The sequence below is a fragment of the Drechmeria coniospora genome, chromosome 02 (assembly GCF_001625195.1).
Source record: "Drechmeria coniospora strain ARSEF 6962 chromosome 02, whole genome shotgun sequence".
In the NCBI taxonomy this organism is placed as follows: domain Eukaryota; kingdom Fungi; phylum Ascomycota; class Sordariomycetes; order Hypocreales; family Ophiocordycipitaceae; genus Drechmeria; species Drechmeria coniospora.
This window is the reverse complement of record NC_054390.1, coordinates 8,982,411-9,006,403: the sequence shown is the minus strand read 5'-3', so window position 1 is coordinate 9,006,403 and position 23,993 is coordinate 8,982,411. Positions and strand designations below refer to the sequence as shown.

Here is a 23,993-nt window from a genome sequence, read left to right as displayed (position 1 = left end):
CCAGCAAAGCAAAGTGACTCGCAGGGCATGTACTTGGCACATGTACTCGGATTGCTTGCCACTAGGCCTGTAGTACGTTGCAAGTGTAAGTAATAAAATTGATAGTTATTACTGTATACTGTACAGATACGAGGAGGTGGCTCCTCGTGGGAAATAGAAATAATATCATGCATACATACTCTGCTTCAGGTCTTGGCGAGTACCAGCGGAGGCAGCCTTCTGTCGCGTGATACGGTCGATTCCCAAAACATGCTCCAAATGGCACCACGGCGGTCTCGATGAAAATATCCAATTCAATATTAATTGCAGCGCAGTGGGGGGTTTGTACTCGTGCAGATGCCTACAGTACTGCACGGCGTACTCAAGTCGCCTCGCTGACCCGTGCACTTTCGGGGAACTGAATGTGGCTGCCGGGATGCCCGCCAATGCGACTGTGGCTTCATATTGACAAAGCAACATGAACGGCATTGCATAATACTACTATCACGACAGTCCTGTAAGTGCATGCGCCGTCAGCAGGAATTGCGGGCTATTTGCCATAAAACCGGGGAATCGGAGAACCACGCTGCGAAGGCGAGGCAATGCACGAAGCAGAAGTAGACGTACATGTGCCGCAACGTCGGGGAGTGAACAAGCTCAGCCAAACAAAAACGCCTGCCAGCTTGGGTCGGCCTGAATATCCAGCCAGCAGCGCGGCGATGGCGTTCGAATCTCGAGTCCGCTTGGATGTGATGCAGCCGACCTGCCGGAGCCTTCGGTGTGCATGGCGAATCACACCTGTATGGTGTGTTAATAAGAGTTCATTTACACGCGCCCATGAACTCACGCCCCAATCGATCCTGGTTATAAAAAGCAGATGCTAGCGAGAAGCTGATGTCGAAAGTGAACAGAGGGCTCCGTAGCGGGAGGACATCCGACGGGTGAAGCAAACGTCCTTGGTGGGAGCATTGGCACCGATGCCTCACCAGGAGCATCAGTGCAGGTCTTCTGAGCGGTACTCCGTATAAGGGGAGACGATCATATCTTCCGAGGTGTGCCAAAGGTGTGCCAAGTGGGACTTGCTCCAGGCTCGCCTGATAGATGAGCGATTGCGCGAGTGCGGAGCACTGGGTAATTACCCGATGTTCGTGGTGGAACATCGAGGACGACGCTGCCACGCCACTTTGGCCCCTTCAGCCCTCGTGCGTACTTGCACCACTCGAATGCACTGCCGGCCTCCGACGGCACCCAGGTGGGCTACGGACATGGCCACTGCTCTGTAACTCGGCAGTGCCCATGCATGACTTCAGGATGGCGTGGTCTGTTCTCTCAAAAGCCGGACTCGTGCTGGGACAAAACAGCCAAGGTCAAGTTATGCTGATGCTCGATGCTGCCCGACACCCGTCGTCGCGTACGCCCACTCGTCGCTCTACCAGTTGAACAGGAACAGGACGAGAAGGATTCTGGATTCGTCGTGGCCATCGTCGCGTGGGCACGTGGTGCTACCCAACCTGGGGTGAGTCGAACCGTTCCGATTTGATAGGCAATGATTTGATAGGCCATGACGGATGCTGGCGCATTTAGCAGCGCCCATGTGGAAAACTTGGCAACTTGCTCCGATGTAATCGATCTCCAGGTTACCAAGACTCCTCGCGTAGCCGAACCCAATGCCGGCATGGTACGCTAATTTACCTGCATGGTGTGTGCCGTCCAACGACAGGGCGCCTCGCGGAAGGTGTACGTGTATTCGTACCTACATAGGTGCTGTGCATGTGCTCGCGGAAATACTCCGTACACCTAGATGTACTCCGTACGGTGTACACGTGTGCATCGTCGTAGGCGTCAACATTCGAACTGGTGTGGGATCGTGTGCACCCGCAGCTGGGCGAGTGCACCCCGAGGGTGCTTTGGGTGCGGCAAGTGGCCAGGCTGGTGGCCACTGGCAACGACTCTTCTGCTCTGCAGCTGCAGATGCTGCAGATGCTGCAGATTCTGCATTCTGGTTCGGCCTGGCTTCGGGTCGTCGTGTCGCAGCGGTCGACGGTGATGAGAAAGGGGGAAGGGGTGTGGCGGCAGGATGAGGAGGGCGTGATACGACATCGGGTGGCGGTGCGATGACAGAACAATCATGGGGGGCAACGGGCTACCACTTGATCGATCCTCAACACGTGTCGGTCCTTGCCGCCATCGCTCACATGGAATAAGGAAAATAAGGAAAAATAAGGGACAAGTAATACTCCGTACTGCACATGTTGGAACTCGTACTCGGATGCATGCTCCCAGTCTCCTTCACTTGCACCGTACCAGTACTGGAGTCGCTACTGTATGTACATGTAAGACGAGGAAAGGAGTAGTTGGGGTCCTTTCCAAGCAACTGCCCCCATGCTAATGCACATGCACATGCAGCTTCCCTGCCTCCTTTCCTGCCTGCCTAAATGCTAGTAGTGCCGACTGGTAAAATACATGTACGTACATTGTACTCCGCACACCTACCAGGTGTAGGTGTATCTACAACAGGTACTCCGTAGGTACTGCAAGTAATACAAATACTGGGTAGTGGCACTCCGTAGAGATGCACTGTATGCCCTGTAATTGTATATGGGCACTGTGTACTCCGTACTCCGTACTGCCTTCCTACTCGTATTGGTGGACATGCAAAGTACATATGCAGCAAGTACTACGGAGTTAGAGGAGGTATGCCCGTTCAGTACTGTTATGCCCCAACAATGGAGCAGCTGCTCGCACCGTGCCAGCACATGGCACAACGTACCCGTGCTCGTATGAACGTGGCTACTCCTCTCCGTGCAACTCAAGAAGCACTAGTAATGCATTCTCGTACGCATTTGTTTGTGACTCCCAGAGTCCTGCCTTCTTTCGGACCCCCGACAGATTTACACGGCTCGAAGACGGCGTATCGAACACTTGATCAGCACCCGTGGCAAGTTTGCCCAGGCCCCGACCGAGGACTGCCATGCTCGTGGAGAACGACCAACGATCAACCGAGAAGAAGACGATGCAACAACAAAGACTCGCCGCCTAGGCTGTATCTGCCTTTGCCAAACGCCTGTGGAGGCCACTCCATCTCGCATTGTGTCTGGGTCATCAGCCCGGCAGGATCCTGAGACCCTTGGCCAATGACTATCGCGGAGTCTCATCGGTGATGGGCTGGATTCCGGAGGACAAGTGATGAACCGAGCATCGGCAGCAACCCCCTCCATGAATTGCTGACCAGCTCCTCCACAGCGAAGGTGACTCTGCTGCTGCTGCTCTCCGATACCGCCGCGAATGCCAACTCTTGTCCAGAAGGGCCGGGCTGAATGTACGGAATATTTTGTCCAGCATTCCAGATTTCAAGTTCACTTGCGAGGCGCAGCTTTCAGTGCCAACTACAAGCAGTACTCCGCACTCCGTATCCGAACCCCGTACGGGATAATACATGTAGCTTCGTTGCTGTTCCAGCTGCTCTGGTGGGCGAACGCATCGTTACCATAGGAGCGGGTCTATTGGGATGGAGCTGCTCTGCCTTCACGTACTATTATTACTTGGAACACAGGCGCGGAGTACATAAGTACGTACAGTATTATGTTGCACAGTAAGTACTCCGTACCCGGTACTCCGTAATGAGGAACACCCACGCTGTACTGTACTCCGCACGGAGTGCATTCTTTTGCTTACATGTACACCGTACTTTCCTGTACGTACAGTAATAATTAGGCTGTAGCAGGTAGTCTTCTTATTTCTGTCTGCACTTACGGAGTACAGTACATGTAATTGCAAGTACAGCAGAAATAAAAGTACATGAGGCGCATGTAGTTGTACACAGTGCTTCGAACGGAGCACTCGTCCCAGTATGGCATCCACAAACGCAGCAAATCCTGGTTTGGTGGGTCTCGCCACTTGTCACACAACACTTGCCACCATCGATTGCCTTCTCCCCAGCAGTGGCGCCGACGATGTTGCCGACGAGCAGGACGCACTGCCATGGGATTTCACAGTACTCCGTCCGCCGCCGTCCTGGTTCATCGTACCTGTCTGGATTTGATCTCTTGCACTGTATCCCAGTCGTTGATGTGAACGTCGGACCAATCTCGAGGCTCGCCACGCGGCACATGTGCAACTGCCAGGATGTGATTTGCAACCGGACTCGGTAGCAATCTTGTGCATTGTGCAGATATACGGTGTACATCTACTCTTGCCAGTACTTTCGAAAGGCATAATGTTGCGTGTTGCATCATCTGATGACGAGTACGATCATAAAATCCACAGCTGGATTCGCGGAGCATGAACAGGTACATGTATCCGTACATGAAATTAATTCGTTCTCGTCAGACTAACACCGACAATAGTGATGGCTAGGGGTTAGTTCAAGCATTCGAAAGCCTACTACGAAGCAAAGTGTACGGAGGGCAACTCCGCTGAACAAGGGGGACGACTCCTGATGCGGGATCCAACGGCAAGGTGGCGCCAATACCAGGCTATCTTCATACAACCTGGCACAGACCCTCGCAAGCCTCTGTTGGTGGAAAGTCGAGAGAGGAGACGAGATACACATCGAAAAGCTCGGGCATACTTGGCTGTCTTGCGGCCAGCGTTACGAATTCCAACCTCCAAAACCATACCCTGCACTTGCGCCTGGTCTCGAGAATGGGACCTTCGGCTTCTCAGAGAATGCCATTGCCAGACCCCAAGCCAAGTTGCTAAAGGTGGAGGGAGGGCTGCCATTCATGGATGCTTCCGAGCCGCCATGCTTGGACTCCCGCTTGGATCCACTTACTTGGCGTTGCTGGAACAAGGATGCCAAGCGGATCTGTCCACCCAGGGGTCCCAGCAGATAGCTTCGCCTTCTTCGATCAAGTCCCGCCCAACCTGCTCGTATACGAAGTCCCCTGACCAGTCGCTTGCATGCGAGCATCTGCAGCTACCTTCTGCAGCTTCACTTACAGTGTGCAAGTGCAACAAACTCGCACGGATGAACGTGCCTCCAGAAGTCTAAAAATGCAGGCTGGCGTTTACGCCAGGACTGGAGCTGTGACAGGGACAGGGAGAAGCAGTCCGGTTGCTCGTCTTCAGTTCCAGGTGCCAATCCCGTCATGCCCTCTCGCGAAACCTCTCGTTTCGCCAGCTGCCCGTGGCAAGGTACCGTCCCGGAAGCCCCATGGAGCTGCATATCCGCCTCCATATTGAGAGTCGGCCTGGTATTAGCTCTCCAATGGTGTCAAATGTCTGGATCCCTACTAAGTAAGCATCTTACGAGGTCGTCGTGCATTTGCCATCGTTGAAGCCACCCCACCCACCCCCACGCCAAAACACCACTCCTCCTCTCCGCCCCCCCTCCATCCATCTCCCCCGCCCTTTTTGGCATCCACACCCACCTTTTCAATGTCAAGGATGGTGGTTGATCAAGTTCTACATGTACAAAATTCGCAGCATCGAGCATCAGGGGTACGAAGAATGATGAGACCAACAAAGTGATGGAGACAGAAGACCATCGCAGCCAAACAACAATCCTTGGCCGAGATGTCAACTTGTGCAGATAGGCCTTGGTTGCGAAAGAATCCCCAACTGCGTTACGCAGCCGGGTCCTGAGCTATCCTTGCTTGACGGCCTGCCTGCAGCCAATATGCACAGTTCACCCCCAAGTACTCCGTACTCTTACACACACTCCGTGCAGTGCTCATAATTGCTACCGACTGCATTCTGTCCGGATCCACCAATGCTGATCGGAAGTCCCTCAGGAGCTGCACACTATGCCACATATGCCCGTGGTGGAGACCAGGCTGGTAGGGTTAGACGTTCCCCGATGGACGGGCAGCGGCTGTGGCAGGATCAAGGGCAAGAGGATTCCCAAGCATTGCATGCAACAATTGGTCGCCGATGCAGATTCACAAAGGTTGCAAACCGACCACTGTCCCAACGAATTCTGCCGAGGCTAGATAGGCTAGCAAACGGCCGATCAGACGGTACGCATCGCCTGCGACAGTGTATAAACACCTGCCTTGCCCCCACCTGGACAATCTTCACGTCACCTGGATCGGCCTTTCACTCCTCCCGGCTGAGCTATCCTGGCTGGCACTGAATGAGCTGAAGCTGGCCAAAGAGTCTCCTCAATATTAAGCCAAGAGTTGCCCTCTCTCCCCACAGCTGGCTTTGATTTCATGAACCCGTTAGTTCGTCCGGTCTTCATCCTTCTCGCCCATCTCACCAGCTTCTCTCATCTACTCCCCCGGAGACCTTGCTTTTCCTCTGCATGCCACGACAAGGATTCTGCTCACCAACACCGGGGCGGAGACACACTACGAGCAGATAGCCGGTGTCGTGGCGTTTAAGCGCCATTCTGCTGCTTGACCCCAGTCGTCGTTGGGGGAGAAGAAACGAGAGACAAAGAATCACCTAATGGAAGGCGCAATAAGAATTTGCCGTTGCCCATACTAACCAGAGCCATCGACAATTTGGAGAGTACTTCGTCAATCGGCCGCATGATCAATCCCCATCGCCATTCATTTCATCAGAACGGCAGCTGTAGTCTCCTCTCACCCTGCATCATCTACCACTACGAGGCTGCCCCTTTCACAGAACGAAATTGCAGCTCTCCAGTCTAAATCGCAATCACATTACCCGGCCCTACATTTTCCAGAATTCTTATCACCTTCCTACGACTGACGACTCTGCTCATTGCCAACGATAGGGCAGAGAGGACAGCCCTGGCCTCAAAAAAATCCGTTTTCCAGTTCTGTTTCAGCGTCAGCATCTTGCAAATACTGCTCCTCGGCCTGATTTTCGGATTTTTCGACCACCATCCGACTCGAACCTTTTCTATCGAGTGATCTTACGAGCCGGTCCGATCCGTATCCGATTTCGAGCCCGGCGTATACACCTTCCCCGCACGCAAAAGCGGAAGCAGTGACATCCAACATTGGCCATCACTTGCAACCTCACCATTGATTGATCTTTTTTTCGTTCGGCAGATAGTCCAGAATCGATTCTCACTCCCGCAAGTTGGCCGCTTTGTCTGGAGCCCGACCAGCTGAATATGCTCAGGCGCTCGTGTCGCCCTGGCTACGTTTGAACAGCTTCCAACATTCGTCGAATTGCGACGTTGCCTTATTCCTCACCAAAACCCACGCGGCTCAGAAGATTCAATTCAGTGGTCGATACGATACTGCTACCTACGTCGTATACATTGTATCATTTCTATTTCATGGCCGTCGTCAGCACCCTGTACGCTCAATCGAAACCGGAGTCCTGGAAACCCGGTTGTCAGATCACACCTATTCTTCCAACAAAGTCCGCTGCCGTGCTCGATATGTCATACCAGTACATTGTACCACCAGGGAACGAGGGAATCATGGAAATGTCGCAGTCGGGATACAGAACCGGCTACAGCGCGAATTTGCATGATCCATCAGCGGCTGATGGAGACTCCGAATGTTCCTACGATGGCATAAATTCGAACGTGAGGCTGAGAAGGTCTTTCTCGACTCCCAACACCACGCGCTTGCAGCAGCAAGGCGGTCACGATGCGCAGTTGCTGTCGGAAGCGGCGGGGGAGAAGAAACGGAGCAAGTTGGGTTATCATAGAACTTCCATTGCTTGCAGTAAGTCAACATCGCGCCAGCCCTCTCGCCGCACCGGCTGATTTCAACGTGATGCTGTAAAGGTCATTGCCGCCGACGAAAAATCCGATGCATTGCGTCCCCGGACGCGCAGAATCGGTGCATCAACTGCATTCGGTTGAAAAAGGAATGCAGCTTCTATCCTGTGGACCAGCAACCGGGGGGCGAGAGCCGCGCAAGGGGCCCGGTACGACAAACCGCAGGGCCCGTCCTTGCGTCATCCACCTCCTCGCCCATCGTGGGTGGTGCAAGCCCCAGGGAAATGCAGCAGGCCGCCGTGTCCGGTACAGTTTTAGGCAGCAGCAAAAGACTTTCTGCGGGGGACGATTGCTTCCCTCCTGCTGTCAGAGGTTGGGGCTTCCACCGAATGGGCGATGATGGGAACACGATGGCTGACCTGGCGAGACAGTGCCGTCGAACGCGTTCTCCTCAAGCGGACGATTGGAATTTTCGGGCCAACCAACAACATGGCTAGGTGCAGATGCAAATCCGACGACAATGCCGAAAACCGAAAGTATCGACATGACTTGGCAAGCGTACCTGGCCGAATCGACGTTAAACACAACGTTTCCACCGTGTCCGCCGTCTTCGTCTGCCGCATCCACCACTTGGACATGCGCAACCTCGGAGGCTGGATCTCGCGAAGGTGTGGCATGGCCCGAGTTCCCACCGCTAGCACGGTCAATGTCGTATGGAGGGCAAGGCAGCGCCGAGCACGCGCAGCTGCAGTATCTATCCATGGGACATGGGCAGCCTTTCGAACGTCGCCCGTCCAATTTGTCCGACATGTTCACGCCGCCTCCCTTTGAGACACCGATCGGGAGTATCACTGGTCTAGATAATCAAGGGCTCCTGATGGCTGGGAGTATCTGCGCCGATGCGGAAGCTTGGCAACAGCAGATGATCCCGCCAGGGGAAGCCCGCTTCGGCGCCTGGCCATCCAACAAGACCTCCGGGGACCAACAGATATGGCTTGAAGAACAACGACAGCAGGTAGTTGCGGCTCGAGCGCCATCAGAGGCCTATTATTCTGCCTGAGTCGGGCTATCCAAGTCCGAGACCGTGGTTCCATTCCGGTTCTCAGCCAGGAACCAACTTTTCCGAGCCAACGGATGAACTCTACTCAGAGGGCTACTACCGCGTACGGATTGTTATGTAGAGTGCGCATGCTAGTACGTGCCCTAGCTCGCACCTTGAAGGATGAAAAGGCCACCCTGCGTTGAACCCCGACGAATTTGAACACATGGACTTGATTGACGGCGTTCACACTTGAACAAGGGAACATTGCGCCAACAGACGCCAAGAGTGACAATGAAACATGAAATATGAAGCTTCCTATTGGTGAACGGTAGCTATTATTGCTCATCCAGCTGCTCGGGTTATCGGAAATCGATAAATAGCTCGAGGAAACGGGACAAAGAGAAGGCGACAACCCGAGAAAGGGGGTTTCCAACTGTGGGCAAGGAACGCCTCGTTCTCGGATTGAGCCCATTTCGGGTGTCTGAAGAACCCGACAAGTATGCTGGTCAGGGCCAAGTCAAATGAGGATGGATCAGGCAATGAATTACTACTGATCACTCACCCAAGACACAAGTCGGGTTTGACGAGGTCGTGAATCAACCTCGCAACGAACTAGAGCAGAAATCCGCCATGACCCTCTTCAGCCAGTCGCTTCTTTTATGCCTATCGAATGGCGCCTCTGTTGCTGCTCTCGAAAATTCGCACCGTTGAGTGAGCGCGGCGTTATTACGCACAAGCTGAACGATCCGCTATGGCTCGGCGAAGCCATCACAGCTCCCAGAAACTACGACGTCGTCTCCCGAGCGCTCATTAGGATGCTTAACGGCCGATAAAGTTGGCGTTGCTCTCAGTAGCTCTCGTTGTATCGATCAGCGGTGTGGTGGGTGAGTAGTTGGATATTCCGTTCATCAGAACAAGGTCATGCTTGCGCGATGGGACAGGGGACGAATGATTTATACTGGTCGAACAGTATACGCTACCGTTGGTTGGGGATAACGAGCGGGATGAGGGGACGGTAATCGAATTGCACCCCGTACCACCAAGACTCGGTGAGGATAGGTAAGCGGACGTAGTTTTGACAGTTTTGGGGGATAGCTTCGGCGTTGTGATTAACCTTGTCGACACTCCAATGCTCGTATGAATTGAAGAGAAAAACAGGAAATTCGATGAGACGGGACTTGAAAGAAGCGAAAGCAGTCGTGTGTGACATCGTTTGATCCGCTCGACTTGGCGGCAAACGTGGTGATGAGAGGACTCGAGGGCAGAGGTAACTATGTGCCGAGACAGAACAAAACTGGTACCCGAGCCCGATGGATGAGCGTCACAGCTTCCAGGTGAGGACGAGAAGCGTTATGTAGGCACCGAGGCTCAAGGCGGTCATGAGAATTACGGTATCACCGCTCGTGTTGAACTTGCGACTGACGAAGCCATCGTTGACGTCTGTGGCGAAGAACTGGCGGTGGCCCTGGTGGCGACGGTAGATGGCGACAAGAAGGATGGCAGCACCGTACGCGGCGAAGAGAGCGCCGATAGCGTAGAACTCTTCGGTGAAGATTTTGACGATGACGAGTGCGAAGGAGAACTGACCGAGCGCGGTTCGCATGTAGGCGCCCTCAAAGGTTCGCTGCGAGGCACGGATCTCGACGAGCCTAGGGCAGGAGGGATTAGTGCCGGGCAGCGGGTGACTTTGGCTCGGGACGGCGCGTGCAACTCACTCGTCGGGGGTCAGGACGACGGAGCGCGCTCTATGAAGCCGAAGGCGAAGATACTCCTCCGGATGTGGCTGTTGACGGGACGGAGCGCAGCTACGGTCAGGCCTGATGCCAATGGAATGGGAATGCGGATATGAGGGCGTACCTGGAACATGGCAGATCAGGGGCGACGGAGAAAGGGTCTCGTCGTCCCCTTCTTTCGATATTATATATCAATGTCCCTCCGTATCGGCATCTGCGAGGTCCGTCGCTGTCGGTCGAGTTTTTGGTCCGGTACGGCGATGGGGCTGGGGTTCTCTCTCGTCTGCCCGTCCGTCAGGGCACCGTGCGGCTATGCGTGATGCAAAATAGCAGACATGCTCGTGGCATTCGCCGCACTCGTGACGGTGATGGCGTCGGTGGTGGTTGGAGCGTCAGGTTCGTACAAGTAATATAGCAGTTTGCTGTACAGTACGGAGTACTCGGTACAGGGAAAGTGCCTAATAGGTACTTGCCATGATTGCGGTGAAGCGGCGAACTAATAGCCATTGGACCTGTTTCAGCCTAGTGCCGGCTACGTCAAGGCTCCCAGTATGAGGATTACTGAAGTATTAATACCGAAGTATTAATACTTAATTATTCAGCACCCAGTACGGATACGATACAAGGACTCGAAACGGTAATTACGGAGTATTAATACTCTTAATACTCCATGAATACTCGTCGTCCAGTGCTAACGTTTTATGTTTTCGTGCTACGCTTAGTGCTGCGGCATCAAGCACAAGTACAGTAAGCCGGCACCATCGGCCATACTTGTACTTACTGTACTGCCCGCCAACCAGGACGGAGTACTTATTGCACAACTTGTCGATATCCTGACAGCAGACCACGATTGGGTGCAGCCATGGCCAATCGCACAGGAAAATGGGCAGACGCACAACACATCAATAACGATGAGGAATCCAACGGGCAACTATCTACGCGTGTTACTTTGGATGCTTTCGTTTCCCCTCATCTTTTTCTGTAGGAGCAGATGAGAGCCGTCGGCAACGAGCGAGCGAGCGGCAAGCAGTTTCATGATCAGTGTCCTGACGGGATCATCACGAGCGTCCATGGATCGACTTGTACCATTGCCAGACAGCAGTAGCACAATAGGAGCATTAATGCGACTACGCCGTACTCCAAGTACAGTACGTACAAGCACATCCATGCAAGTACATGTACTGTAAATGTCAGTATTGTGACCAGCACACGGTAATAATACAAGTATTACTGTACTTGGCGTGGCAGGTGGAGGTACGGAGTACACGTAGTAGTATTACTTGCAGTACAACCACCTACTTACTTGCAGTACAACCACCTACTAGGTACTTACTTGCAGTACAGTAGGTTACTTGTTGTACTGTCAGCAGGAGTAAGTACTGTACTGTTTGTACAGGTAGGTGTACAAGTAGGTGTACAAGTAGGTGTACAGTACAAGTAGGACCTAAGTAGTACAACTGCTGTACTGTAAAGAACGGAGTACAGAGGAAGTACAACTAGTTGTGCGTGAGCATGTACATGTACTTCATTGTGGTGCGGTAAACTGTTGTTACTTCGTACCTTTGGTGTATTTCGGTAGTCAGGAGTAGGTGTACAGAGTACTGTAATTATTACATGCTCCGTACAGTACTTGGGCGTAGTTGTACTGTAAGTACTTGCACTCCATTCGGTGCTTGTAGCTCCCTTGTCTGACATGGACAAGGCCCCTGATGAACGGAGCCTAGCCCCCTAGGGGAACGGGCATGGGCCCATGTTCGGGAGGGGATGTGGAGTCATCAGTTCACTCGGACCGCCACTAGCTGCGACTGGGTTGCGACGGCGGTTCTCGGTCCGTACCTACAGAACAAGTACTAGACCTAGTGTTAGGCGACTACGGAGTAGCTACTAGGTACTAGGTAACGATTGACTGACTCCCCAAGGCATTTTCACCCTTGCACAAGGCGGAATCCAGAGTGCATGTGCTCGACTGTGCTAATCTTCTGGACGAATGCGAGCCATATTCAGTAATTGCAGGCAAGAATGAATGGAGCTGGCATCTTGCTCACCTTTCTTTCGCGTCCGAGTGCGATGTCCATTTCCCGATGGTGAAAATTGCAATGCAACGTACCCCGTACACCTACTTGCTTTCGTGCGACGACAGGAACCGCCGCTGACAGCCATCGATACCAAGGCGAACCACGCCTACAGTATGAGGAAGTACTTGACAACATACTTAAGTAAGTAAGTAGATGTCCCAATATTACTACAAAGGTACGGAGTACCTACCCACGAGGTACCTGGTCTTACCGAGTACAAATACATGCAAGTACCTAGTACTGTGCACTGCTCATAGGGTGAACCGGATTGGTTGCGTACTTACTCCCTGGTACTTTACTTACATGCACTGTGCATATTTTCTTGCCTGATGGCGATTGATGACAGAGGAGTGTAGGGGGATGAGGAGGCTGGATGAGGGGACGGCGCGGTATGCCGTGTGATGTATCGTGCACACTCTGGTTCGTGCCCACGCCACTGTTTTACTCGTTTGTCTGGGATGGAACGCTCCGACGTAGGCAAGTGATGAGTGGCACATGTGCGCAGGCTGCAGCGTGGCCGCGGTATGCAATGCACGTGCGAGAAGATAACTGCACAAACTACATCTGCAGGTGGAAGGCGAAATCTCCACCACCACAATGTGCGCCTTGCTAGTTGAAAGTATGTGCACGCTACTTTGTAGCAAGGTGAACGGAGAAAGAGTACGGAGCGTACTTGATATACACAAGAGTAGCAAGTGTAGATGGAAAGTACAGTAGGCAAGCAGTATGATACGGAGCGCGGAGTGCAGTGCATGTACGGAGTGCTCCGTAGACGTTCTGTAGCCTACATACCTCCTAGTATAGTATACATGTAGCAAGCAGTTGGTACTACGGAGGGGCAGTACTGTAAGTAAGTACTTGCAAGTACTAGGGACGTTCATTGGCAGTACTCCGTATTCCGTACAACCATGATATTCACGGAATGCATCTGCTCAAGTACATATAAGCAAGTACTTTTCCTTGTACGGAGTACTCCGTACATGCAGTCCGTAGGGTAAGTACAGGCACCTACTATCCTAGTAATACTCGTAGCGAGTGAGATGCAGCAGGCAAGGTTGCTCCGTACGCCGTCTCGGTAATCCGTGTCCACATTACCTTATTGAATACCTTACTTCGTACCGAGTAGTCCTCGCAGCAATACCTTGACAGTACTCCGTACCGTGCCTAGTATTAGTTGGCCATCCCTGTCACACAGGCCTGCATGCGCCTACATGTGCTGTAAGTAGTTGCATGCACTTATTGCAAGTACAACTGCTAGGTACACTGACATGCTGTGCTGGTACCTGTGCGATGCTCGCACAAGCACGCATCGATCGCCTCAGCGCCGTCTGTCCCTCCCGGAGCCCATCTCCAGTCACGTCTCTGGACACTCCTCCTAGGCAAAGAATCGGTCTCGGCCGATCTCGGTTGAGTGGCAAGAATAGACATCGATTTGCCGGCGGACGCAGCATGCAAGTCCTTCTTGGCCGCGCGAATACCGTCTCCCGATCTGGCGGCCTCCAAAGCGACCGCCTCCAAACTCCCCGGGGATGCAGATGCGCCAAACCCACTCACTGCCGCAGCGGCGAGTACCTGTGGAGGGCCTGTGGAGGGTGGTGTCGCCCTAGGCGCTTTCGGCCCGCCGCGCTGCCAACCCTCCTCACCCTCACCTCACCTCCCTCCCATTCCACCTCGGCGTCGAGCTTCAGCCCTCCTCCCCCCCCTCCCCTCCATCCCATCCCATCCCCGTCTCCATCTCCATCTCCCGTGCCATCCCATCCCGCCTGCTCCACGACACCACAAGTCGATCAGGCCTTGGCGGATACGTCGCTCGAGAACAACGACGCCCCGTCCCGTCGAGACCAGCCTCGTCGTCGGATTGCCCTCGCACCACTGTTGCTCGAGGTACGACAAAGAGACGGGCCAGCCGCTTGTACGGCGGCGGCATGCACCTTGGTTGCTTTGTCGGACCCTCGAGAACGATGATTGCCCGGAAGTGATCACACCCTTGCTTCCAAATCGCGCAGAAGTGAAGCTCTCGACGGCGACGGTTCTCGCTTCGCCCGACGACGCAAAACGTCGCCTACGCTCCAAGGCATCCGTGACGGTGCAGCGTATGCAAGCTTTCCAACCTTTGCTCGACATCGGCGACCATGGCCTCCACCTTTGCCCCTGCCGTCCCGGACACTCTCGATCAGCAGCATCTCCAACAGCTTCACGCCGCCGAGGCCCGTAGCCGCTCCCGGCCCGCCTCCAGCTGCGACGGCCATCCGACGGCTCCTGTCCTCGACGCCGACGCCGACTTGCTGCCGAGTGGCATCGATTCCCTCTCCCCGTCGGCCAACCAGTTCGAAACCCCTGCAGGCTCCACGACGACGGTAGGTCCCTGCCAGTCCAGCGACTTCGGCGATCTCGACGAGTATCCTTTCTTTGCCGCCCACTGCACCGACCTGGATGGGACCGCCCCTTCGTTCCTCGACAATCCGCTAGGCTGGAACCAGTCGCTCTCGCTGTTCGACGATGACGCCCCTCTCGAGCGGAAACATCACGTTGCCGACGACCGCCAGTACCCGCTGACGCCAACCCACACCTCCACCGGCCATGCCGCCTCGCCGAGAAGTGCACACCATGGTGCCGCCGGCCTGCGGTCGACGGCCCCGCTCCTCCCAGATTCCATCTCGCCGCAGCAGCTGCAAAATCACTTCAAGCCGACGCCCGTCGTCATCGAGTCGTCGTCCAACCTGACTCCCAGCCGCTCCAACAGCAACCGCACGAGCGAGGATAGCCTCGCCCCCGCGCCCGTCTCCACGAACCCCCAGAGCCCCCGCGTCACCGTATCGGTCTGGGGAAAGGACGACACCGGCCCGGTTCATACTCTTGAGCGGACCTTTGACGAAGTGACGGGTGGCATCTACGCCGCGGGGGATCTCATATCCTCCCTCCATGACCCAACCTTTGCATCGTCGCGACGCGCCCCGATGGACCACTGGATGAGCGAGCCGACCGTGCGAAGAAGCGGCCTGGACCCGACGAGTCGTCCCGAGGAAGAGGTCACGAGCATCAACGACGTGGCGCGAGGAAGAGAAGCGCATGAGCGCGATCGCGGCGTCGCCATGTGGCTCTCCGAGAACCCAAACGATGGAATGGCACCAAGAGAACATTCCAGCGAGGACCTCCGAGCCATCGAGCAGGCGTTTGCCTTTCATGGCAATGACGACGTTCCCTTTGGCCTCGCCACCGAGAACAAATACGTCGCCGGCCAGACGTACTATGCCGAAGGCAGCGCCGCACCCCTGAACGATGCGGACCGCCGCATCATCGCGGCAGATCGCAACTGGGCCGACGCTCCCGTCCTGCATCAAATCACGACGAGCCGTCCGGGGCTGAGCCAGCCCCAGTCGTCGCAGGACGCCATCGAAAGGTTTGAGAGGTTGTGCCGCGACAACGACTCCATCATTTCCCGGTCCGCAACCTGGGGCACTCGTCGACGGAGCTTCACGAGCGTCTGTGACCTCGACGTCGAAGCCGTCACGAGCGGCAGCTTTCTCAAGAAGCTGTCGCTGAGTCGCGGCGGCGGCGCCGACAAGGGCACCAAGTCGGGAGGCTTGCTGAGGGACCTTCGAGGTCTGATAAGGCGACCGAGCGCGAGCTCGCTGCGGAAGCGCTCCCGAAGCCGTTCCCGCTCCGCCAAGGAGGCGCCGTCACCGAAGCCGGTCGAGGATGTCCGTCGAGACAACCTGTCTCCCATGGCCCGAGCCTCGAGCTGTGGACAAAAGCCGACGACGCCGAGCATAAACACGGCGCTCGTCAACATGGCGCACAACTTTGCCTCCATCGGCACCGTCCATTCGCGAAGCGGTTCCGTCAGCGGGCCGACACCCATGCTCTCTCCCAAGAGCGGCCTCGGCAGGAGTCTCAGCGTCAAGAACGCACTCCGACGTCCCCGAAGCAAGTCCGAGGTACCGAAAGCATCCGAGACGACGACGACGACGACGACGACGACGGCCGACAGCCACCCGAACCTCATGGGCATATGGAGAAAGTCCGGCGGCCCGCCCGTTGCCGCCCTCGCCAAGACGAGCCACGTGAATGCAGATGACGATGACGACGAAGACGACGACGACGACGACCTTGGCGAGGACAACGACGTCAAGGCCAACCCAAACATGATCGATGACATCGCACCCAACTTTGCGGGATTCCGACAGCACATCGTCGCCCTCAACCCCGGTCTCGACGGAACCCACGCCTTCTTGGTCGAGCGCATTGCCCACCAGCAGATCGTACGGTACAAGCACCTACTGGGCGCCAAGGTAAAACACCTCGGACTCGGCGCGCACTGCCCTTGCGGTCCGCTCTGCCTCGCCCTCGGCGGCGCGGCCAAGGTGGCCGACCAACGAGGTGACCACCACGCCGGAGCCTTGGATGATGTGGATGATGACGGTCCCGGCAAGGGGGCCATCAACCAGGAGAGCTTTCCCCAAGACATCCCCGTACCTCCCACGCCGTACCTGCCGGCCGAGTTCGAGTGCCAGCTGTGCTATCAGCGGAAGAGGTTCCAGAAGCCGTCGGATTGGACCAAGCACGTGCACGAGGACGTCCAGCCCTTCACCTGCACCTGGGACAAGTGCCGAGATGCCAAGATCTTCAAGCGCAAGGCCGACTGGGTTCGGCACGAGAATGAGGGTCACCGCCACCTGGAGTGGTGGACCTGCGATGTCGACGACTGCCGCCACACCTGCTACCGACGAGACAATTTCCTGCAGCACCTCGTCCGCGAGCACAAGTTCCTCGAGCCCAAGGTGAAGACGAAGGCGGCCATGAAGCAGGCCGGCGGCATGGACCCGACCTGGCAAAAGGTCGAGCAGTGCCACCGCGAGACGGCGACGCGGCCCCAGGAGGAGGCCTGTCGATTCTGCGGCAGGTCCTTTCCGACCTGGAAGAAGCTGACGGTGCACCTCGCCAAGCACATGGAGCAAATCTCCCTGCCCGTTCTCCGCCTCGTTGCGGCCAAGGAGAAGGAACTCGCGGCCGACACCGTCATCAGCCCGGTGCAAGAGCCTTTTTCGCGTCCGACAAAGGCGCTGCCGAACGAATCGAGCCCTCCCCCGCGGTGTGCGGCCCCGATGCAACCACAGCAACCGCTTCTGGCTGGCCACGTGCAGATGACATACACGAGCCAGGGTCACCTCGTGTACCCTGTTCTGCCGCAGGGTCAGTATCCCACCCCGCCGGCGTCGTTCTACCCGATGCAGTACGGCAACATCGAACAGAGCCTGCAGCAGCCAGGCCTGAGCATGGAGCAGATGGAGCGCAGCGTCGGCCTCGGCCAACCACCACTGCATGGCATGACGCAGGCTTCGGCGGCGTCGGCGGGTGCGTTCCCGCACGTCGGCAATCAGTATTTGTCGCTGGACAACGATGCGGGCCTGTTTCCGCACTTGACGGTGAACGCGCTCGGGCTCCAGAACGTCGGGGGGTCTCCGATGCGAGACACGCAGCCGACGAACGACGTCGGCTACGATCCGATGATGAATCCGGTCATAGGCCCGTCGGGTCTCAACAGAAGCCCATTCAGCGGCCACGAGTCGCTCTCGACCTATTCTCACTCCCCGCTCCTGAACACCAGCAGCGGTGAGTCCAACGGCCAAGAGCAGATGTGGGACGAGAAACGACCAGCAGACTTGGCTTGAGCGCCGACCACGCTTGGCACGCCGCCTTGCTTGGGTAGGTTTCGTCGAACGACGGCGTGAGGCCTTGATGCGTGGCATGTGCGGTTTACGATGCAGGAACCATTTGCGATGGTGCCCATTTCCCCTGACGAGATATGAGTGTTTGTTCTTTAGTTTGCCGCATTTCGCGGCCTGTCGTCTCCCTCGTTGGGCATGCTGAGGACGACGCCACGGTCCGTTGATTATGATGAAAATTATTCTTACCGAATGCGACCTACTTCAAATCGGCCGGTTGGATAGTTGGATCTGGCCCAACTCTATGATACGTATATAGATGATGTTTATGCATGACCAGAGAGCCAAGTATGTATAATTACGCACATGTCTGTCGATCTCCAGTACCTGTGGTCACGCTACCATTTTTGCAGATCTTGTAGCAGACGACATGATAGAGAGGTGCTTGATGAACCAAGCGATGCGGAGCCAATGAGGCCCGCTCGGTTTGAACGTGCAATCGTGATTGCGAACGAGCAAAGCTTCGGGGGATGTCTTGCATTTATTTTTAGATTCAGTATAAATACGGAGTACTCCGTACGGAGTACTCCGTACACTTGCTCGCAATGAGCGAGATGAAGCGGCTGTCGAGAGCGGGGCCAACCCCTTGGCGGATGACATTTGCACCTGCACGAGCAGTATGAAATGCTTAACCACATGAACGAGGACGGGATCAAGAACGAGGACGAGAATAACAGGGAATGAATTAGCGATTGTACGTGTAGCGATTGTACGTGTAGCGATTGTACGTGTAGCGATCATACGTGCACTAAAGAATGGCTTGAAGGCATCTTGGTCCTCCACGGATGTCGATGCTGGACGAGAGAGGGTGCTGCCAGTAAAAGTCCAACAAGAGAGCAACCGGCCCCTTGAATTTGCCGTACACGCTCAGCAAGAAGAAACAGTGAGTGCCGACTTGCGAACGGAGGCCAACGTAGTCGATAACGGCCTTTCATGACGGACTGGTACCGCTCATGAGCATCGGCGAGAGCAGATTCAAGATGCCAAGCGGTCTCGGAGGGGGTGGCGGAACACGGACCATGGACGCTCGTGACTTGAACGGCAGCGCCTCACCTGAGGCCGCGCGGTGCTGAGGGCAAGGGGGCCCGAGTTGGCTTGGGACTATTCTAGCGTCAGAAGGGCAGACACTGCACGAGCATGAAAAATGACGGGAGCTCAGGAAAGAGATTGTTGGACGTTGTTTATAGGCACATGTACTCCCAATACACGTTGGAATACTGGAGTCTAGTGTACAGCTAGTACCTAGTTCAACCGCGGGAATAGCAGTTGGGGCAGCGACGCAAGCTGCGAAAAAGAAAAGGGTGAAAGCCGCGTCCGACAATGGTAAAATGCAAAAAGTGCGCCGAGAGATTCATGTAGGCTTGTCCAGCACCCAGAAGAGCAAGGCAGAGGCCAAGGCAAAGGCGTACGAAGAAGGGCTTGGCGTCTGACGGAGGAGAGGCGAAGGAATTGATATGATGGAATGCATCAGGCTGGTGTTGTGCCCTCCTCCTACTCACTCACCCCTCCTGCCGGTTCCTGCCTGCCTGTGCCGGTCCTTCCTGCCCACCTACCGAAAGGCCAACAGCGGCGGCAGCTGGTCTCAGGGGACGTTTTGCTCGTTTCAGGCGCGACCGAGGGTTGCAGGGTGGGGCGGTCCATGGGCCAATGAAGGACCTTCCCTCCATCGGATTCGATGCTGGAGCCGCAGAGCCGCAGGAAGGTGAGACCCTGTTGGCTCCGTTTCAGCAAGTCGATGGATCCGGATGCCGACCGGGACCCCTGCGGGAGGGCGGCCGTGCCTGCCTTGCGAACGGTATTGGGCATGAGCAAGCATCATCGGCGAGGCGGTGCTCCTTCCCCCCCCCAGCACATTGCATCGCAGCGCTGGTTCGTACCTGCCCCTACGACCAGGTCTAGCACTTGCTTGCGTCTGCACAAGTACACCTGACCGGTACAGCACGAGTACGGAGTACATGTACTCGGCGTTGCTGAGCGATAGTGCGTCAAGCACAGCGACCTGTGCCATCGAGCCCGTACCTGTACATGCCCTGCTGCTCCTAGTGTTGAAGAGTACTCCGTGCAGACTGCACGGCCGAGGGCGAGTACGGAGTACGCCGGTCATGTATCCGTACTCGTATCTTGAGTTTTCCATGTCAGTGCCTTTCAAGGTTAGTCCATGTCTCTGCCGCAGCTGGCTGGGGCATCTCCATTCTCATCGTGGCATTTCGTCGTTCTCGCAACGAGGGATGTGGGATCGAAAAGCGAACACAGCGGTGGTGGGCGGGAGGCCTTGGAGGCGGTCGGCCATGACACAGCAGACTCCATCCCGGCGCTTCTCATTCTTTTGCTTGCTCCTCATTCACTTTTTCGTTTGCTATTTTCCAACCCGTCTCGTTCTGCTCGCATTTTTTTCCATTTTGGTCAAATTCATTTCGTTCCGTCAGAGAGTGAAGCGTAGTCGCTTTATCACCAGCTGTGTTCTTGTCCCTTCCACCACCCGTCGCCGACTTTCAGACAAAAGAACCGTCACCGATTCGCAGTTTGTTTCATACTTGCAACCCCTCGAGGAGCCTTCGGAAAGCCACCACCCGCATCGCCCCAATCCAGCTTCCCCGACGGCCTTGGAACCGCTGCCAGTCGTGCTCTGCCTCTATCATACCAGACGAGCAGCTTCATCGCTGCTCACGAGAGCGGCCAACCTGGGTTCAAGTTCTCCTTTTGTCTCGACTTCTTTATCGTGAACTCTCTTCTCTCACTTCTCTCTTTCATCTCATTCTGTTCCAGGTTGATCCTCGGCCATTTCTTCTACCAACACAGCTCATTGCCTTCCGTTTCATTGGCCATCACGAGTTCGCCGCGGCTTTATCCGATCACCACTCGCAGCCTCTACGCACCATCATCCCCGTTACCCGTTCTCTCGTCATATTCCTCTTCTTCCAATCTGGCCATCGCATTCATGAGGGCCGGAGATTGGGTACCTAGTTACTCAATCTCGACAACGCCGGATCAACATAACAACTCGAGCCCCGGAGACTCCTAGCTGTGTTGTCCCCTCTCTCTCAGGATTGCCACCAACTACACGACTCAGGGCCATGGCTCGCTCTGATTCGGCGCCGACCATCCGGATAGCCGCCGTGGTTCTCGCATTTCTGGCGACGAGAACATGGGCCTCCCAGATCCTCAAGACGGACGGCTTCAGTGATTGCGGCACTGATGCCAGCGTCAAGGTCGAAAAGCTTGACATCAGCTACGACAACAACAACAAGACGGTGAGCTTTGACGTCGCCGGCTTCAGCAGCAAGGAACAGAATGTCACCGCCGTTCTCACCGTAAATGCGTACGGAAACCAGGTCTACACAAAGTCTTTCAACCCCTGCGACAAGGCCAATTTTGTCCAGCGTCTATGTCCCGTTCCCACCGGAAGCTTTGCCGCCAGGGGAAGTCAGCAAATCCCCTCTCAGTTTGCCGACATGGTCCCCGCCATTGCCTTCCAGGTTCCCGACATTGCTGCCCAGGCGACGCTGCAGCTGAACAGTCTCGAGGATGGAAAGAAGGTCGTCTGCCTCCAGTCTCAGGTCTCCAACGGAAAGACAGCGAACGTGCCGGCGGTCCAGTACATCGCAGTTGGCGTTGCCGGTGCAGCCCTAGTCTTGACTGGAGCCTCTGCAGTCGGTGCGGCGTTGTCTGGTGGTGCAGCGTCGGGTGGGGGAGTCGGCACCATCTCTCCCTCCTTCACCGAAGTTCTTGGCTGGTTCCAGGGCATGGCAATGAATGGCATGCTGTCTGTCAACTACCCACCTATATACCGCAGTTTCACCAAGAACTTCGCCTTCTCCACGGGTATTGTCCCATGGGTTGGCCTCCAATCCGCCATCGACAGCTTTCGAGCCAGCACTGGCGGCAACCTAACCTACAACAACGTCCAATATCTCAAAAACGCAACGTTGGTCTTTGCCGACGGTTCCACCGCCAGTCCTAACCAGGGTCTTTCGAGGGCGAGGCGTGACTTGACCAACCCTCTCGCCTTGGCGACTCGTGCAATCGAAACCTCCGTCGGCAGCTCTACGAACAGCTCGGGCTCGGCCCAAAACTCTACTGGTTTTCAGCACACCGTCAAAGGCATCCAGGCTTACGCAGAGCAGCTCGCCGTGCCCAAGTCCAACATATTCATGACTGCTCTGCTCATTGTCGCCATTGTCATCGCAGCCATTGCCCTCGGAATTTTGCTTCTAAAGCTTATTTTGGAATTCTGGGCTCTCTTCGGCACCTTTCCCCAGTCACTCGCTGGCTTCCGCAAGCACTACTGGGGGTCCATTGCCCGCACCATAACATCTCTCATCCTGATCCTCTACGGCATCTGGGTGCTCTACTGCATCTTCCAATTCACCCATGGCGATTCGTGGGCATCCAAGATCCTAGCGGCCGTCACACTTGCCATTTTCACCTCAATTCTCGCCTTTTTCTCATGGAAGATTTGGAGCATGGCAAGGAAGCTGAAGAATCAAGACGGTGACACCAGTGCTTTGTACGAAGATAAGAAGATCTGGGTCAAGTACTCCCTCTTCTACGACTCGTACAAGAAAGATTACTGGTGGATGTTCGTGCCCATCATTGCGTACATGTTCGCCAAAGGCTGCGTTCTCGCAGCCGGAGACGGCCATGGCATGACGCAAGCCATTGCCCAGCTCGCGATTGAGGCCATAATGCTTATCCTTCTGCTCTGGAGCCGCCCGTTTGAGCGCAAGTCTGGCAACATAATCAACATAGTCATCGCCGTTGTCCGCGTTCTCTCCATTGCCTGCATCTTGGTTTTCGTCGAGCGATTCGGTGTTAAGCAATCGACTCAGACCGTTGCCGGCGTCGCTTTGATAGCCGTTCAGTCGGCACTGACTGGTATCCTTGCGATATTGATTGCTTGGAATGCCATAAACGTTTGCTGCAAGGCCAACCCACACCGCAAGCGCAGAAAGGAGATGGGTAAGTCTCGTCTATCCGTCTCCAACTCCTCATGCTTTCCTCGCTAATCAATCACACAGAGGCACTTCAACGCGACATGGACAATCTCACACCACTCGACGCGAGAAATTCGCTGCTCCTTGGCCCGGGACGAAGCACGAAGGGATCCATGTCCTCCACGTCGAGCGGGTTGAAGGATTTGTCACCAGGCTTTTCAAACTCTCCCGAGCGATACTACTCGATGGGAGAGGCGATGCAACCTCCCCCTGCGCCGTCAGGAGGACCCTTGTATCGACCACTGACGCCGACGAGATTGCAAGAGACTCATAATCTGGTGGAAAACGCGGCGCCAATAGGAATGGGGGGGCCGCAGCCGTTGCTACCGACTGTGGAGAGGGACTATAGGGGAACGTATGGGAGGGGATTCAGCAGTGACCAAGGCAACAGATCTGGGTACCACCGATACAATAACTGATGGCATCCCGAAGGAAGGAGGCATCAAGGACATGTGAGAGGGGAAAAGCATACAAGCCAACCAGAAACCCATTATTTGTTGTTTAGCATCATACCCAGTTTTCCATTTTTTTTATCCTTTCGAGACTAATATGTCTGCCATTGCATAGCATTTCTTTTACTAGGGCAACCGTCACAACCGTAGATAATGAATGGAGCTCTGGCAATTGTGGCACTCGGTCACATTTACAACGACTTTTGGAGTTAGGGTGGATGGCTGGGAAGCAGCCTAGTTGTAACTTTTGAGGTTGTTGTTGTATCTGTCAATTAATCCACTCTGTTTCGCTTTGTTGGGGAGGATCAACGCAGCGAACAGTGTTATTTTTCAGGGGCGAGCATGGCTACTTGAGAAATCATGGTGGTTTTGCAGAAGCACATGGCAGTCTGAAAGTATGC

At 55.3% G+C, this 23,993-nt stretch overlaps 5 protein-coding genes across 5 annotated transcripts; 4 read left to right on the top strand and 1 right to left on the bottom strand.

Annotated features, from left to right (window-relative positions):
• Window positions 1-1,366: 1,366 nt before the first annotated feature.
• DCS_05593 (uncharacterized protein) lies at window positions 1,367-2,097 on the top strand (the record flags this gene model as incomplete). Its single annotated transcript, XM_040802895.1, has 3 exons — window positions 1,367-1,495; window positions 1,538-1,657; window positions 1,819-2,097. 3 exons carry the CDS (start codon window positions 1,367-1,369, stop codon window positions 2,095-2,097), a joined length of 528 nt encoding a protein of 175 aa, XP_040657928.1.
• A 5,993-nt stretch (window positions 2,098-8,090) lies between these two features.
• Window positions 8,091-8,630, top strand: DCS_05592 (uncharacterized protein; the record flags this gene model as incomplete). The annotated part of the gene is made up of 1 exon (XM_040802894.1): window positions 8,091-8,630. One exon carries the CDS (start codon window positions 8,091-8,093, stop codon window positions 8,628-8,630), a length of 540 nt encoding a protein of 179 aa, XP_040657927.1.
• A 1,303-nt stretch (window positions 8,631-9,933) lies between these two features.
• DCS_05591 (uncharacterized protein) lies at window positions 9,934-10,478 on the bottom strand (the record flags this gene model as incomplete). The annotated part of the gene is made up of 3 exons (XM_040802893.1): window positions 9,934-10,261; window positions 10,328-10,395; window positions 10,470-10,478. 3 exons carry the CDS (start codon window positions 10,476-10,478, stop codon window positions 9,934-9,936), a joined length of 405 nt encoding a protein of 134 aa, XP_040657926.1.
• Window positions 10,479-14,552: 4,074 nt separating this feature from the next.
• On the top strand, window positions 14,553-18,092 carry DCS_05590 (C2H2 finger domain protein; the record flags this gene model as incomplete). The annotated part of the gene is made up of 1 exon (XM_040802892.1): window positions 14,553-18,092. The coding sequence occupies one exon, from the start codon at window positions 14,553-14,555 to the stop codon at window positions 18,090-18,092; it is 3,540 nt and encodes a 1,179-aa protein (XP_040657925.1).
• Window positions 18,093-21,220: 3,128 nt separating this feature from the next.
• DCS_05589 (Transient receptor potential domain containing protein) lies at window positions 21,221-23,559 on the top strand (the record flags this gene model as incomplete). The annotated part of the gene is made up of 2 exons (XM_040802891.1): window positions 21,221-23,105; window positions 23,165-23,559. The coding sequence occupies 2 exons, from the start codon at window positions 21,221-21,223 to the stop codon at window positions 23,557-23,559; spliced, it is 2,280 nt and encodes a 759-aa protein (XP_040657924.1).
• Between the last annotated feature and the right edge of the window lie 434 nt (window positions 23,560-23,993).